Here is a 16671-nt window from a genome sequence, read left to right on the forward strand (position 1 = left end):
CATAGCTTTGCTACTGTAATATAGGGAAAATATTACACCACAGTATTCTAAGTCTTTATGTAAGGAAAATGTAATCTGTTGCTCTGGGTTAAAGACGTGAAGGGGGATTAGAAAAGAGAAAGGAAACAAAGGTTTTAAAAATTAGAATTTTACAAGACAGTAGCAAGACTTTCAAAAATGAAAACTATTTCATTTCCGTTTACTTACATCTGAAACTGAGGAAGATTTTCAGATGGTAATGCCAGGGCCAAGTCCAGAAATTTACAAGCAGACAAGTAAAGGTTTAACCACCTCTGGCTGTTGTATGATGTGGAGAAGCCATTGCCTCCTGTGTATGTTGTCTCTAGGCCAGCAACAGATGGGCCCGAAGTTCTAAAATTAAAGTATAATGAGTAGCTGTACAGGATAGTCAGAATGACTTTCCACCATTATGGGATGGTTTTCTCTTAGCATTTTGTTTTACAAAGATGCACATCTTTAATTTACCATGTGGAATCTAGTTCCTGGCAGGCAATCATCCAGATTAAGTGGGAGTCTGTTAATATGGCAATTATGTGGACTTAACTATATTTGGATAGAGATTTCCAAAGGCATAAAGGGAATGTTGCCTAATATATGCTGGTTAGCATATAAATATTGTATGCATTAAGCACTAATAATATTAAGCACAAATATTGTAACAGTGATGTAGCCTAAACTGGTCTACACCATCATCCTGTTCACTTATGCTAAGTATCCCATAACTGTTTGCATTTTCTGAAGTAAGCATTTGGCATAAGCAGATAAGAAACTTGTCAAAATCAAGATACATTCATTCTCTGTCTTAGTACAAGCTAGGGGAGGACCTTCACTGACTAGTACCTGGAATGCTAGTATCCAAAACAAATATGAGGAAGGAACAGTACAAGTTAGGGAACTGGGACAAACTGATGGATTGGATTTTAGTGATGTGTAAGGAGGTGTGTCTCTTGTAAAATCATATGAATAATGTCAGCTAAAATGTGCAACCTGGGGAGCACACCTTCTGCCTAAGGTGAATGTAACATCACTGCATGGGACTGCTCTTCGGAGACTGGTATCGTACAGAACCTATTTCCTGTGCCATATTAATAAAATAGACTGACATTGGTTATTTGGTCTCTTGAATATATTTCATAATTACCAAAGTGTGGTCAAGCAACTGACTATACAATTTATTAGCAGGGAGCTAAGAAAAAGCAAACAGGAGTTAAGCTCGTATCTCCCCTTTGTGCCTTTGAAAAATCTGCCTCAAAAGCAGGGGCATAGCCACGGGTGGGCCTGGGTGAGCCACGACCCACCCACTCAGGCCCCGGCTCTGGCCCCAGCGCTTGCCCCGCTCCGTCCACCCGGCGTTCTAGCCGGAGAGTGGGGTCAGGGGCTCGCCCTGCTCCGTCCACCCGCCTGGCGCTCTAGCCAAATAGCAGGGTTGGGGCTGCTTGCCTGCCCGCAAGTCCCTGCACCCTGACCCCGCTCCCCGGCTGGAGCGCCGGGTGGGCAGAGTGGGACAAGCCCCCCACGCCCTGCTCCCGCTCTCTGGGTGCGCATCTAGGCCCAGAAGGGCCCCTGGCCAACATGTCCATCGCCCCCAGCAAGGCCGGCTGGAGAGGGTGGGGGAGAAGTGGCCCCGATCCTTCCTACCCCCTTTCATTACCCACCCACCACAAGTCGGGGTCCACCCATGTTTCCCATGTAGCCCCTGCTATAAAGCTATGACTATACAAACTGTGTGGGAACTGTGAGCCTAGGAATGGACAACAAAACTAGAAACATACGATTTTCATGTTTTTAAATATTTCAAAACAAATTTTCATTATATTTCACAATACCCTTATAGACCCCATGTAAAATAATCCAAAGTACACATTATGGAAACATGTAAAGTTTATTCATGCAACTTGACCCACTGACTGCAATGGGACTATTTGCAGAATTTAAAATATTCTTGAAAAAGGGGTTACATGATTTAACATAGTTATTTATTAGTAGTTAGTGGTGAGGTTTTTGTTTGTGTTTTTTTAAAACAGAAAGTCCAAATATAATGTCCTGGTACTGCAGTAAGATTCAAATATTCTTCATCTGAACTTGAACAATTTTTCTATGACAAACTATTTCTACATATTAATACAACTGTCCTATAGGACTGCAGAAGACTACAGGGTATCATAAAATTGAACAAACGAGCAGAAATTAATTCAATTTTACCTTGAAATATCTTCATCAGCAGTGAGTTCTTGTTCCATCAGTAAAAACACTTGTACCTGAAGGTCAAATTCTATATTTTAAAAACATTTTATTTTTAATGGATTGTCTCAGGGTAAAGGTCTGCAGCCTGAAAAGGGTTAACAGGTCCTGACTGGTCACATGACTGCTCAGGGCAGAGTATAAAAAAAAGCAGCAGTTGGGTCAAAGGAAAGCTAAGGGGAAGAGTGTGCTTTCTCCCTTCCAGGCTGGCTAAAGCAGGAAAAGCTGCCAGGGAATTACTGCCCAGTTTTTTAGTTGATTTTTGAGAGGATTTGAAGAATAATACACAAGCCCTAAGGAAAGAGCCTTAACGGGACTGAGATTTGGAGCTTTATTTCCATTCCCTGGCTAATGAAATCACCCATCAGCCTACTTGGCCATATAGGACCAGACTCTCAATGATGGTTCCATCCCTTTTTGCTGCCTGAATAGTGCAGAGGGAAAGTAATCTGGCTGCCACTGTCCAGCAATTCCCCCACTGCAGGGGATTCTCAACTAGTGTAGAGTCAGAACAAGCTCCTATGCAAACCTCCTGCACTTCCAGAATAGGGAAGCAAAGGATATGGTGGAAGTGTAGGGAAGCAAGAGTGGAGCCCCAGTACCATGTGCTAATTCTCAGATGAAATGTGATCTTTCAGGGACCGTAGTCAGCTGTATCAAATTAGAGCAATCCCAAGATTGGTCTAACTTATGTCAGGACTAAGGGAATCAAGCAGCTGTAACCAGCCCCCAGACAGCCACATCATCTCTTCTGTTCTGAGCATATCTTGCACAGGGGAGAATGTGCTACACCTCTACCCCAATATAACGCGACCCGATATAACACGAATTCGGATATAACGCAGTAAAGCAGTGCTCCGGGGGGGGGAGGGGCTGCGCACTCCGGTGGATCAAAGCACGTTTGATATAACGCGGTTTCACCTATAACGCAGTAAGATTTTTTGGCTCCTGAGGACAGCGTTATATCGGGGTAGAGGTGTACTTAATATTTAGATCACTGCTATTCTCCCAAGTTATTTTAAACATATTTATTGCATAATTATATTCTGAAAATCTCAAGAACACCTTTTTCTAGCTAATTTACCAGCATTTATTGCATGGAACAAGAAGATACAGAACGTCATTATGCTATCTTTCCTCTCCCGGAGTGCAACCAGGGTTCAGATTAGTCTCCAGCAAAATTCAGAATTTAATTTAACACCTCAATGCTGCTCTAATTTAAGCCAACTGGTAATGGCACTCCAACGGGCCACTCTGATAACCAAGAATCACTGGATCACAGGGTGCTCTGGCTATCAACCACTTCTACTCCTGAAACATCCCAACAGGAGGAATCCCCAGTTGGCCGTTTAAAGGCAGTGCTCTGTCCCATTTGTGATAGAGCAGAGCCAAAGCTCTGGCTGTACACATGTCTGGTTACAAAAATATAGCCATAAAGTGCCGTGAATCATCACTGATTACCAATATAACAAGTCTTTCAGATCCCTCTACTTGATGTCATCAGCATCAGAAGGGGCTAAATGACTGGTAAGGCATCCGCAAGGAAGAAGCAAGTGAAAGTAGTGAGGGAGCAGGCATGCTGGGGGGGAAGCAAGCTTACTTTGGCAGGAAGTGAACTGGTAAGTAGGAGCAAAGAAGGAATGAACATTGAGGGAGGTGCAAAGTTACTTCAGGATGCAAGTGGGAGCAGGGAAGGAACAAAGACTGGAAATTGAAAAAATAAAATATTTTCTGTATGGCTTAACTGATCACAAAAGCCATACAGACATTTTATTTGATTTGAGGAAACAGATGTTATCAAGACTGTGCAAAGAAGTCAGCATTCAGTTTAAATGGTGACCATTGTACATTTAAATGTACATAACGTAACTATAACTTATTTCCCTGGGGCAACTCAAACAGATATTCAGGTATTAAGTTACCTATGCACCATCAGTTTTCCAAATCATGAATGCTAACTACAACTCACCAGTTCAGTGATCATGGTAGGCCAAAGTGAGGTAAGGTGCTGTGGAGACATTCTTAAAAGCAATACTCTGAAAAACAGGAACACTTGAGAGTGAAGGGTGGGCACTTGAGGCAAACGGAGACTTTCTACCAGCCTTTCTGAAACAGAAAGCCAACAAGGATTCCTCAGTTTATAATAGCTCTGGTTAGCTTTTTAGTTTTCCAGTCAGTTTATTCTTGTTAGAGTTAAATATATTTTAATATTAATATAAGTAACTATATTTTATTCCTTTTGTCAATGTCCAAAATAAATTGTGTGAACCAAATATTTATATGACTGCAAAACAAACAGTTTTGTTCCCTATGCTACATTACATTGTTTATCTATACGAGAGTTTGATTCATTCCAAAGAGAAGAACAACAGATTATAAAGGTGTGACCTCTATTTCTAGCAAAAGATATGTGGTAAGAGCTAGAGTAACTCATGTTTACCGTATGAAAATATTGTACTATTACTATGCTGTATATTACACTGAGACTACTCTGTCCTCAGATGCTTTTTATGTAAACCTGATTACTGCGAGTTCCAGCTCATCACCTACATTGCAGTATCCAACGAGTAAAGAGATAGCCTCTCAAGTAGCAAACGTCCACATCATCCACACACAGTTCAGACAAGAAAAACAACCAGACATCATGAACAGGCCAGACCTACAGCTAGTTACTAGCTGATTGGAAAGGAGCCTCAAAATACAAATAATGGAAAAGGTGGACAAGGAAGATTATGGTTCTACCCATTTGAAGGAAGAACTGTGCACAGTGTATTATGATAATCTACAAAGACATCATGCCTAGAAGGAAGCTGTCCTGACAATCTGCATCACATCAGAGCGGGGAAAAGAGCCCTCTCCCAAATTCCTATAAAAGAGTTAACAGGAAGCAATAACAACCTCCAATGTTAATTACTGAACAAACTAACAGAAGAGCAGAACAAACAGCTACAGGAATTTGTAGAACCTGCAATATTTTCATCTAGGCCTACACACACCTATGTAGCTGAATGTACAGATAGGGGGGCATGTGAGCCTATAAACCATGTAAGAGAACAGCTTATAGGATATCCAGGGATACCGAGCAATTGATAAGATGACAGATGAGTGACATGATGTAGTGGGAAGTTAACTGGCAGTCAACAAGCCTATGTGCTCTACTGTCATTTGAAATCCAACCCTGCTCCCATTGAAAACAGCTGGAATTTTGTCAACAATTTCAATAGAGACAGGATCAGGCTCGTAGATTCCATTATGATTTCTATTATGAGGACTGTTAAAAATGAAATTCAGTGATAGTGGCTAATGCATACCAGAGCCCACAACACATCTACCTTATGACAAAGTATTCTTCAGCAACAATCACTTTTATTTAAAAAAGAAATTCTGGTAAATAATAATTTCTACTGACCTTGTATATCTGGAAGATATTTCTGGTACTGGTCCACTTCACTGCTAAAAATGGCAAAGGCCAGCCTCTTCAGAAGCATAGCTCGCTGTTCCAACTCTACATCCCGATTAGCAAACAGATTGAGTGAACTGCTCTGAGCCACGGCCACTCGTGCTAAGAGAGAAAAAGTGCTATCTTGAGACATACTTTTAATAGTAAAAGAAAGGCAACATTTATTTTATCACATGAATACAACCAGAAGTATGAAGACAGTTTTCAAGTCAACTGTGTAATTTGTACATATAAGTAAGTACTATTTAACCAAAATTAGCATATTTAAGAAACATATATTGAAAAAAACCTGGCAAATATACATATTGCCTTTATGTTAAATACAGACGCCCCCTGGGTTACACAAACCCGACTTACACAAATCCGCACTTATGGAAAAAGTTCCGTAAGCTAGGAGGGTTTTTTTTGTTTGGGGGGCGGGGATTGCGTAATGGTCGGGTATACGTTTCCGACTAACACAAAATTCGAGTTACACAAGGTGTTCCGGAACAGAACGCTTGTGTAAGTCAGGGAGTGTCTGTATAATTTGGGTCAAATTCTGCTTTGTTATACTGGGGCAACCCTACTTGTAGCAGTATAACTAAAAGGAGAATCTGGCTCTGTATCTTTAAATAAATTGTTAATCAGAAATTGTCATTCTGCAGGATTCTATAATCATCTTTTTCCTCAAGCTAGAAAATTGTTAATGACATTTTGAGACTGGACAAAGTATTTGCTTGACACACTTTTTTCGCATAAAGAGTAAAATTCACTGCTGGTACAAGGAGGGACACCTCCGTTTATTTCAAAGAAGTTGTGCCCTAGTATGGTAGAGATGAATGCAGTGCCCTTTTCTTCAAAATGCCAGTAGTTTAAGAAGAAATGTAAATTAAAACACGGCTTAATTCAAACATTTCTTACAAATATCTTTTCAAGTGGAATTTAAAATCCTGAACAAAAATTTTCCAAGAAATACTTATTTTAGGTTTTTTAAATGTCTTTCCTGGAGAAATTGATGTAATGAATTGTATATAAGTTAACATGTATGGAGTGCTTTGAAACATAAAATAACATATAAGCAGTAAGTATTTTTATTATACAGGAGTTAGTACTCACTCATCAAATCTCTAAACGTAGTTTTGTCATGTGTCATCAAATTATCCATAATTGCTCTCCAACTAAAAGGAAAGAGGATGATTGTGTATAATTAAAAAAGCAAGACATTTGTATTTTTATTTGAAATATTTTCTGTTCTTTTAACCAAATTTAAAAATACATATAGGGCCAAATTTTCTATGGCAAATTTTAAATTTTCCTTAGAAACTGGCTGCACATGCAATTTCAGGACTCTCTTATTCATGTATATGATAGGTTTACAAATACAAAGTCATTTGCACTCAATTTGTGCACACAAATAAGGTTTGAATATGTGAATTTCATAATCTGTGCACATCTCATAATATGTATGCACTCACAAACAGAGAAATTTGTTGGCAATATCTGGCTTACATTGCCCAGCATTTGTAATATGTAACTGAATACACTATATGCTGAACATTTACAATAACAGATACAAACAAGAAAATCTCTTACTGGTTAACACAAGAAGCATCCATTTGGAAGAAGCTGGAATCCATGAAAAGATCAAAAGCTTCCTTTTTCCATGCTCTTCTTGTATACTGATACCCACTAAGACTGCTCAATAACTGAACACAGGCTCGATAACTGGGGGCATTGTGAGCGCTGGAAAGAAAAAGCAACTCAACATGAAATCTCTGCTTTAAAAAAGTTATGAATATATATCCAGACTCCTGTGAAAACAATGGTTTTAAAACATCATATTAAAATCACTTTTCATATGTGCTGCAACAGAGGTTGTTATCCTCTTTGTGGATCAGCCGCTAAAAGGGATCTGACTAACACTTTAGCAAATAGCTGTACAACGAATACAGAAAGCAGCAGAATATTGGAGATCAGGAATCTTGCATTCTTATCCCTGGCTCTGACATGAGTGTGTGATTAGAGATAGGAAATCCAAAGAATATATATATGGCACATTAGATCTGAAACAAAATGTGGCTGAGCAGATAAGACTTGGTTCTGCCATGTTAGAAACTTGGATACCATTCCAGACTCTGTCTGAAGTGACCTTTTGCAACCTCTCTGTTAACTTATTTATAAAGTATGGGGGCTAATACTTGATTGCTTCTGAGAGTTAGTGCATGAGGCCTTGGTCAGTAAGAAAGGCTGTGACATCTGAATTCTTGCTTCCAGCTCAATATATTTCATCCAGGCTCCAGATAATTTGGTGGGGAGTCAGACAGTCTGTCACATTCACTCTCTTATCTGCCTCTCTTTGTAGTGCCATGGAATAGGCAGCTTCATTCAGTTGAAATGCAGAACATCCAACAAACTCCAGTAGACGTGAGGTCTGAGCTATATAAATTGTAATGATACCTGTGATTGCGGAGGTAGGGCACAACATAATGCATAATATTTACAAGCAAAGGAATAACTCTTTCTTTTTCATCGCTGTAGAAAACCATATCCAACAGATGAGCCAAAACCTACAAGACATAAGAAGCAAGAAATTGCAGAATTTAAGGTGGTTGTTGGGGAGGAGTGTCTGGCTTGGCTTCTTTAAACTTACTTCTTATAACCCCCAAAAGAGCATTATATTTATACTATTACTTTTCTGCATGATGTTCTTCAATATAATATTTCCCAAACCTTAAGTATATTGAATCTTTTAAAATTAGAAAATAAAATAAATTATAAAATCTTTCCCTTTTAAAAAATGTGTAGGTTCTCTTTCATAAAGTGAATTTAGTGCTTAAGATACAATTAAATCCATCCACAGGTGATTGTGCTGTAAACTTCCCTACACTCTCCTCCCAATGAAGGGCCATTTCTTGGGTAAATCTCCATGCCCATTTAACCCGTGACATTTCTATTATGACTGATAAAAGGAGTGGCAATTATGTAAGCATTATTAATTTATTCAAATTCATATAAGTATATGAATGTATTCAAATTTAATACAAAAGCTATCAAATCTGAGGTACTGTACAAAATTAAAAAAACAAAGTATAAAGATCCACTATATATTTAAAAATAAAAATACATGAACCCTCAGCTAAGACACACTATACCATAGCCCATAAAATATAAGCATTAGCCCACAATTACCAGCACATAAATTCATCCATACTATGCCTATATAAAATAAACCCTGCCACAAAAAACCTCACCAAACACCGTAAATTCCTCACTCAACTTCTTCCAGCAAACCCTGGTACAAGTCACTGCACATGTATAACATGTCAGGATTACAAAGATTAATACCCTGGCACATGGCAGGAACCTGTGTCCATTGACTTCAATGGCTACTGTCAAATTTTCCTTTCCCTCCCCCACAAAATGCAAATAAAATATAATATAGTATCAACCACCACAAAGTAATACAGCAAATTAACAAAATCACACAAATAGAAATGTCTAGGACAGAGGTCAGGGCAGATGACAGGAACCTCCTGACAGATAAGAGAATTATTTTGCCTATTAGACATCTGTCAGTAATCACTGTTCTGAACCTCAATGACTCTCTGATCCAGAGGTGAAAGTAAGCCGGTACGCCCCGGTACGGCGTACTGGCAAGAGCCAGTGCACCTTACCGGGGCAGATTGGCTTCCCCGGCAGTAATTTAAAGGGCCTGGGGCTCCCAGCAGCGGCTGGAGCCCTGGGCCCTTTAAATTGCCACCAGAGCCCTGATGCCGGAGCCCTGGGGAAGCGGCGGTGGGGCTCCGGTGGCTATTTAAAGGATCCAGGGCTGCGGCAGCCGCTACAGCCCCGGCCCTTAAAATAGCAGCCGGAACCCCCATGCTGCTTCCCCAGGGCTCCTGCAGCAGGGCTCTGGGGACGATTTAGAGGGTCCGGGGCTCCGGTAGCCGTTACCGCCCAAGTTAAAGGGCCCGGGGCTGTAGAGGTGGCCCAGCCCCTGGCCCTTTAAATCATCCCCAGAGCCTGCCAGAGCCCTGGGGTAGCGGCACCGGGGCTCCGGCAGCTATTTAAAGGGTCCGAGGCTGGGCCACCGCTACAGCCCCGGGCCCTTTAACTTGCCGCCGGAGCACTGCTGCTGCTACCCCAGGGGTCCGACAGCAGGGCTCCGGGGACGATTTAAAGGGCCCAGGGTGGTGGTGGCAGCCAGAGCCCCAGGCCCTTTAAATCACCACCCCAGCCCCTGGCTGTAGCATGGCTAGGGGGGCGATTTAAAGGGATCGGGGCTTCTACTGCCGCTACCCTCTGGGGTCCTTTAAATCACCACCTGAGCCCCGCTGCTGGAGGCCAGAGTAGCAGCAGCAGGGCTCTGGCAGTGATTTAAAGGGACAGGGGCTCCTGGCTGCCGCTACTGCAGCGGAGCTCCGGGCCCTTTAAAGCTCCGCCAGAGGCTGGGGCCCCCTCCGATGGTGATTTAAAGTGCCTGGGGCTCAGCTGTGGTAGCAGCAGCTGGAGCCCTGGGCCCTTTAAATCACCCCTGGGGCTCCGAGCTGCCTCTGCAGCTGGTAGCTCCGGGGGTGATTTAAAGGGCCTCTGCACCTGGGAGCTTCGGGGGGTGATTTAAAGGGCCAGGGGCTCCCAGCTGCTGCTACCACAGCCCCAGCCCCGGGCCCTTTAAATCCTGATTTAAAATGCCAGGGGATTTAAAGGCCCCACCTCTTCTGGTAGAGACCACGCCTCTTCCGGTTGAGGCCCCTCCCCCTCCTAAGGACTCCGGAGTACTGGTAAGTCCTTTAAGTTACTTTCACCCCTGCTCTGATCACATGGTCACTTTTTGTTCTCATCCCAATGAGAGTGATTGGGGCCTCTGGACAGCATCACCACACAAATGATAATGGTACAGCACTGAAAACATTGCCAGTGCTTAGCAAATAACTAACAAAATGATAAATTCATGTATACATTTGCTGTCCATTATCACTCTTAGGCCTCTTTATGCATTTCTTGTCTCAGAGTTTTTTTTTTCCCATTGTGTATATACATTTCAATTATTTTTCCCATCGATATTTAACTAGTATTCTTCTAAATTGACTCTCATGTGCATGTTTATGTGCATGTTTCTAATCTCTCCATGTCCCTCTGTATTATAAGAAACCAGCATGTAGTATAATTAAAGAAACATTTACCTCAGAAAGTAATGTTAATGCATGGACGCTATAAACTGAAGGAGTTATATTTGAGGTTTCCAGAGCTGGATACAACATATCTAAATGAAAACGTGACAATTAATTTTGGAAACTATGTACCTTAGATCACTATTTACAAAAATAAATATTTTAAAGTAAATATATTCTAAGACATGGAAAATTATTATAAAATCTGACATTTTTTAGTAACATGAAGGGAATCAATAAATTAATTCAATATTTTATTTTGAATAATGGGAAAATAAGCTACCTTCAACATCCGATTCCAAGTTGTTTCCATCAACCATTATCTTGGGGGAAGGTTTGACCTCTAGATTTCGTCTTAACCAAGTAGTCTGTTCCAAGGAAGAACCAGCAATTGCACCAATGGCATCCACTATTTTGTGAGTTACATCCTGATGGAAAGCAAGAAGCAAATGTGTAAAGAGTAAATTGGCTGTCTTGAGATATGTTGTCTACACAGATACTCATTAGTTCAGTGTCAGGGGAAGAGGAATTATAGAGTGGGACATCACAGGGTTCTGTTCTGGATTCACTTCTGTTCAACATCAGCAATGATGAATATTCCTTGGCGGATGAGCTGAACAGATCTTAGCCCATTGATTAATCAAATTGGTAGATGGTATGAAGTTAAAAGGTAGCACAAACACTTCAGAGGACAGAAGTGAAATGCAAAATAATTCTGATAAATTAGAGAATTGGTCTGAAATCAGGAAAATGAAACGATTATATGCTTAGTGGCTTTATCTGTAAGAAGTGGAAGGTTGTATGGATCTGATTGCAGCAAGAATTTTCACATCTTCATTTACAAAAGCACAGAAATAAGGTTTACTCAATAGCCATCCCAATGACTGGGAAAATGTAAGTATGTTGTGTCCATTCACAGAATCTCTTTCTGGCTGTTAAACTCTTTTTTTTTCCTTTTAATCTGAAGCACTTTTGTGTATCTGTTGAAATATCAAGGTCTCAGTGGATAATTTGAAAGATTATTTAAATCCTGGATTACCTTTTCCAAAAATGTCACCTATCACAAATAGGTCAAAGAACATGTGACTTCTGCTGGACTATCTACTGTTTAATGTTTACTGTCACAAAGAGTTTACGTTCAAGATTAAAGCAATGGGAGCTGCAACATTTTTGAAATGATTGCAGGTGAAGTAAAAGGTATGTCATATGCTTTTCGTATATGGTAAACAAGTGGGCTTAAAATCTTGTGTAACAGACCTCTCCCCCCAACAGCATGCCTTTTCACCTAACATCAAAGAATAACTTACTCCATCACAGACATGAATTAACTCATGATCCTGAAAGTTGCTTCAGGAAAGTGATTTCAGATGGTAAACAGCATGACTGTTGCAGTATAATACGTCTTTGCAGCTAACGTCTTAGGCACTCTGATCAGGAGTTAAGCAGGTTTGGAATTATAGGAAAAACACAAAAAAAGTAGTCAAGTGTTCAAGCTCACAAGAGAATTCACTTAAGGTATATTTTAGATTCAGCAAGCACATGCATATCTGACTGCATGTTTTGCCCATAGAATAGGTGAATGCTGATTTGTGGCAGTACCATAGAGAAGTGTCTGGGGGTTCTAGGAGAGCATCATAAACTGAACATGAGTCTACAGTGCTGCTACATAAAATACTAATCCAAGTTGTATTAACAGGAGTACCTCAAGTACAAGCAGCAAGGTAATTAATTTTCTCTGCTTAGTGCTATTGAGCTTCAATTGGAGTACTGCATTCAGTGTTGGGTTCCAACATTTTTTTTAAAAAGAAATGAAGCTTAGAATGCTCAGAAGGCAGCTACAGAAGTGATAAATGTTGGGAAAATAAGAACTGTGATATAAAATTAAGAAAACTAGGCAAAGCTCAGTTCACAGAAAGATGATTGATGGGAGAAATGTTAATAATGAGGACAGAACAAATAGCAATGGGTTTAAGTTACAGCAAGGAAATTTTAAGTTAAATACAGTATTAAGAAAAATGTAACAACTATAAGCAATAGAAAAAACTACAAAAGAAAACAAAAAAAGCCATTATAACAAGATCAGTTGCTTAAAAATATTTTTTTAAATGTACAGAAAAGATCAGATATGCTGTACGCTTAGCAGTTAAGCATTTACTGTAGAATATTTTAACAGTAAATTTATACAAAAATATTTGTTTTACCTGAAGATCTCTTTGATCTTTCTTATTCTCCAGACTTGGGTTTTTCATAATAAACTCATTTAGAACACTAAAAAGAAAATATATTAAATTAATACTGATGATAATCTTAAAATAAAATATTGCATTATTTTAGAATAACAGGTAAAAATTCCATGACAAATTCACATGCACACTATACATTAATTGAAACTTCAGCTACTTCCCTTTAGTTTGCTAAAATTCCAAAAGGACTCATTTCCAAATATCTGAAATGTATTTTGATTGTTATGAACAATTTGTATAATTAATAGTTTTCAAGTAGATGTAACATTAGAATCCATCCAAAATATCTTCATGGAGATGGTTTTGGACAAATTAATTTGTGACTATTTGATTTAATACTTTACTACAGTATTACCACCATTTACAGAGATTGTTGCTCAGTGCTTAACACAAATGACCATATTCAGCATTTTATTTCTGAAGTTCAGCAAACTGTTTCTGGGCTGGTAATTAATCCTATTTCACATGAGAGGAAAATATAATATATACAATAAATAGTCATAAGAGTGACTTATGGAGTACATTTAGATGTTTAAAACTACTATTTAGAGGGTCCTGGTAGCTGAGGGGACTAATAGTGAGATATGGAGTTTGACATATCTAGGTCTCTTATTTAAATTTGACCATGGGTGAAAGTAACAAAAAGTCATTTTCATCTAATGGCTCTCTAGTGGCCTATCGAAAAAATGTGTTGGGAGACCTCACAAACTAGCATCACAAGTATTCATAATTACCACACAGTTGGCAGTGTCACTGAGGGAAGCTGAGAACTGGATGAAGATGGAGATAGCACTACACTCATACCAGAAGTGGTTCTTCCAGAAAAAGGTCGGAGCAATACAAGAATCAACATTTGTATATGATCAACATTCTTCCAAGTAAGATACTGCATTCAAGATAAATCTTTGTCAAGAAGGTCTCTAGGAAATAGGAATTTTTCTCCATTCAAAACTCTAAGTAATTAAATCAAGATTTTACACACTTGCTCTTTATATAATTTTACATTTATGGGATCACAATTTTGTTTGAAATTGTAAATATAACTGCTCACCCAAGTATGAGAAACTGCCCTGGTGCTGGAAGACTGAGCTGTATAGAGTCCTTCAGAAGAAGCAATAGTGTTGCCCAGCTGTCTACTAAGCTGGACACTGGAATCCTGCAAGATAATGACAGAGTTAAAGTGATAAAATCATGTCAAGTGTCACAGATATCCCAAATTTTCTATTCTCCCATCCTTCCTGTCTGACAGCGCCAACTTTAGTGCCAATCAAAAGCACTGTTCCTGCAGGAGATCAAAATTTAGGTCCTGTCTCTCCCCTTGGTTCACATATTAATAGAGAGTGGAGGTGTTATGGAGGTAACATGCCGGACTCTGGAGGTAGGGGGAAGAACATTGTATTCAAAAGATACCCTCTCTGGCTAATGACTGAAGTGGTGCTGATGAGATCTGGAGGGGATGGGTCTGAGTCCAGTCTTCCTCAACTGCAGAGAGGTTTGCTGTGGGCCTTTCCAGTTAGGGAGAGAATGAAAGATAAAGGTGGAATTGAGGAACCCAGAAGATTCCCTTTTCATCTATAATATAAAGTAACACAAACCAGCTAGACCCACAAAGGAATTTAGGTGCATAATTGCCACTTTAGGCACCTAACTCCAAAATTTGGATCCTCAAAACCCCCACTCAGCTGCCCCCTTACCTTGTAGGTGCCTAAATTCCTCCTGTATTTCTGCTGGTGGGCATGCACAAAGCCACCTCACTCCTGATACCCAGATTATGCCTAAACCCCAGTGAGATACACAAACTAGGCATTCTTCTGCCTATCTCACCTGAGGGGCCTAATTTGGTAGGTGTTATCAGAGCATGGCTACCATATCAGGGCCCATTCAAAAGAGGAGTTGGTGGTAGTAGTGTGTTTATGCCCAATTACTCAGTGTTAGAGCACTCACCCAGGATCAAATCCCCATTCTGCCTGAACTCAGGTCTCCTACCTCCATGGGGAGTGCCCTAATCACTGGGCTATAGGTATTCTTGGGCAGGTCTCAAGAAACTGTTGAAATTGTTCCACTTTGTATAAATAATTAGATATTAATTAAAACAGACTGGAATAGGGGTCTTTCAGGTGAGTGACCTAACCACTGTGCTATAATCTCACGTTCTCTCTAGTCCAATGAATATTTATTTATTTACACAAAGTGGAACAGCTCCAACAGGAGAGATTGAGAGAATATCCTATAGCCCAGTGATTAGGGTACTCACTGGAGAAGTGGAAGACCTAGGTTCAAGTTCTTACTCCACAACAGGCAGAGAGGGAATTTGAGCCCAGATCCCCCATGTCCTGGGTGATGCTCTCGCCACTAAGCTATTGAATATAAGGGGGACATCTCTACCTCTTCCTCCCCCTCCATTTTCTGCAAGAAAGGACTGACCTGTCTTAAGTGCCTAACTCTAAGAGAGGGATCATGACTATAGATCCCCAGGGAGGTGCCTCCCATTATGTGCCTAATTCCCTTTGAGGAGCAGGGCTTAGGCTCCAGCTCTGTCCTCAGTATTTTCTAATGGCTAGCTTAGGCAGCTCTCCATTCAGCTTGCTGGTTTTTGTGCATCCCATTCTTAGGTGCCTAATTCTCCCCAGGCATTGTCTAGGGAGCCCGGCCACCTAACTCAGGACTGTGGATTCTACTGGGTGTCAGTGTGCCTAGAAGTCAGGCATTGCAATGTTGAGTCTAAATGGATATAGCTCAAAGATTACAAATGGAGAAAACTGTTTTCTTCTCATGTAACCTTTCGGTCTGTTGTAGTAAATCAAAGGGAGGCAGCTTTCTGTTGAGGATATAAAATGTCCAGATTCTCTTTTATAGTTATCTACTGACTGATGATACAGAAAGAAAATAATAAAGGATCTACAGCCTCATTGTCTTACCTTTGAATATAAGCATAGAAAAACTGCAACATGCAGACTTCCAATGACAGATGCTTCTAGAAAGACAAGAAATCAGTGTCACCAAGAAGAAATTTACTTTTGTCTTTTTTTTTACCTCAACAAAAACAGTGGGTGTTGAACTAACTACCAGATTTCAAAAGGTAAACAAAACAGTGGATAGCATGAGGTCAAATTAAATTGCAATGCACTCAGAGAGGTGTCTGAAAACTGAGTGTCACACTTGGGCAGCAAAAATCTTAGCCCTGTAAAACCTAATGTTATTCTGAAGCGCTCTCCTCTATCCCCTCCACCCTAGCTGAATCATAGAACGCCACTGACAAGCTCCAGCTGAGGGGCCAGAGATCACGTCTAGACCTCCCTCAACTGGACAGATGATACAAGGCCTTTCAAAAGCAATAGCAAAGGAGAAAGGAATGGGGATTCCGGGGCATCCCATCATTAAAAATACCTTAGCCCCCATGAAAAAAAGAGTCACGCCTGATTAATCCTTCTAACTACTAGGATCCAAAAGAGTGCATTTTAAATCAGTATATGATACTGTACAGGTGGCACAGCTACTTTGTTAATCTGAACTTGCTTATTTTTGAAATATGAAACACAATTGATTATATGGCCTT

At 40.1% G+C, this 16671-nt stretch overlaps 1 protein-coding gene across 13 annotated transcripts in view; it reads right to left on the reverse strand.

The window, feature by feature from the left end:
- DOP1A (DOP1 leucine zipper like protein A) overlaps window positions 1–16671 on the reverse strand; it is a 101131-nt gene that overhangs the window by 8078 nt on the left and 76382 nt on the right. For 11 of the 13 annotated variants that reach the window (XR_004645193.1, XM_034766132.1, XM_034766128.1 and 8 more), the window contains 12 exons: window positions 16034–16089; window positions 14167–14271; window positions 13074–13140; window positions 11156–11300; window positions 10885–10964; window positions 8159–8268; window positions 7295–7444; window positions 6818–6879; window positions 5672–5824; window positions 4232–4368; window positions 2224–2279; window positions 208–372 (listed from right to left, as the gene is read on the reverse strand). Coding sequence is in view for 12 of the 13 variants with exons in the window: in XM_034766132.1 (XP_034622023.1) it covers window positions 208–372; window positions 2224–2279; window positions 4232–4368; window positions 5672–5824; window positions 6818–6879; window positions 7295–7444; window positions 8159–8268; window positions 10885–10964; window positions 11156–11300; window positions 13074–13140; window positions 14167–14271; window positions 16034–16089 (1286 nt within the window). In the remaining variant the exon portion in view is untranslated. Of the gene's footprint in view, window positions 1–207; window positions 373–2223; window positions 2294–4231; window positions 4369–5671; window positions 5825–6817; window positions 6880–7294; window positions 7445–8158; window positions 8269–10884; window positions 10965–11155; window positions 11301–13073; window positions 13141–14166; window positions 14272–16033; window positions 16090–16671 lie in introns of those variants that run through there. The other 2 variants (XM_034766137.1, XM_034766136.1) reach the window with 2 other exon arrangements.

Source organism: Trachemys scripta, chromosome 3 (genome assembly GCF_013100865.1).
Source record: "Trachemys scripta elegans isolate TJP31775 chromosome 3, CAS_Tse_1.0, whole genome shotgun sequence".
NCBI lineage: Eukaryota > Metazoa > Chordata > Testudines > Emydidae > Trachemys > Trachemys scripta.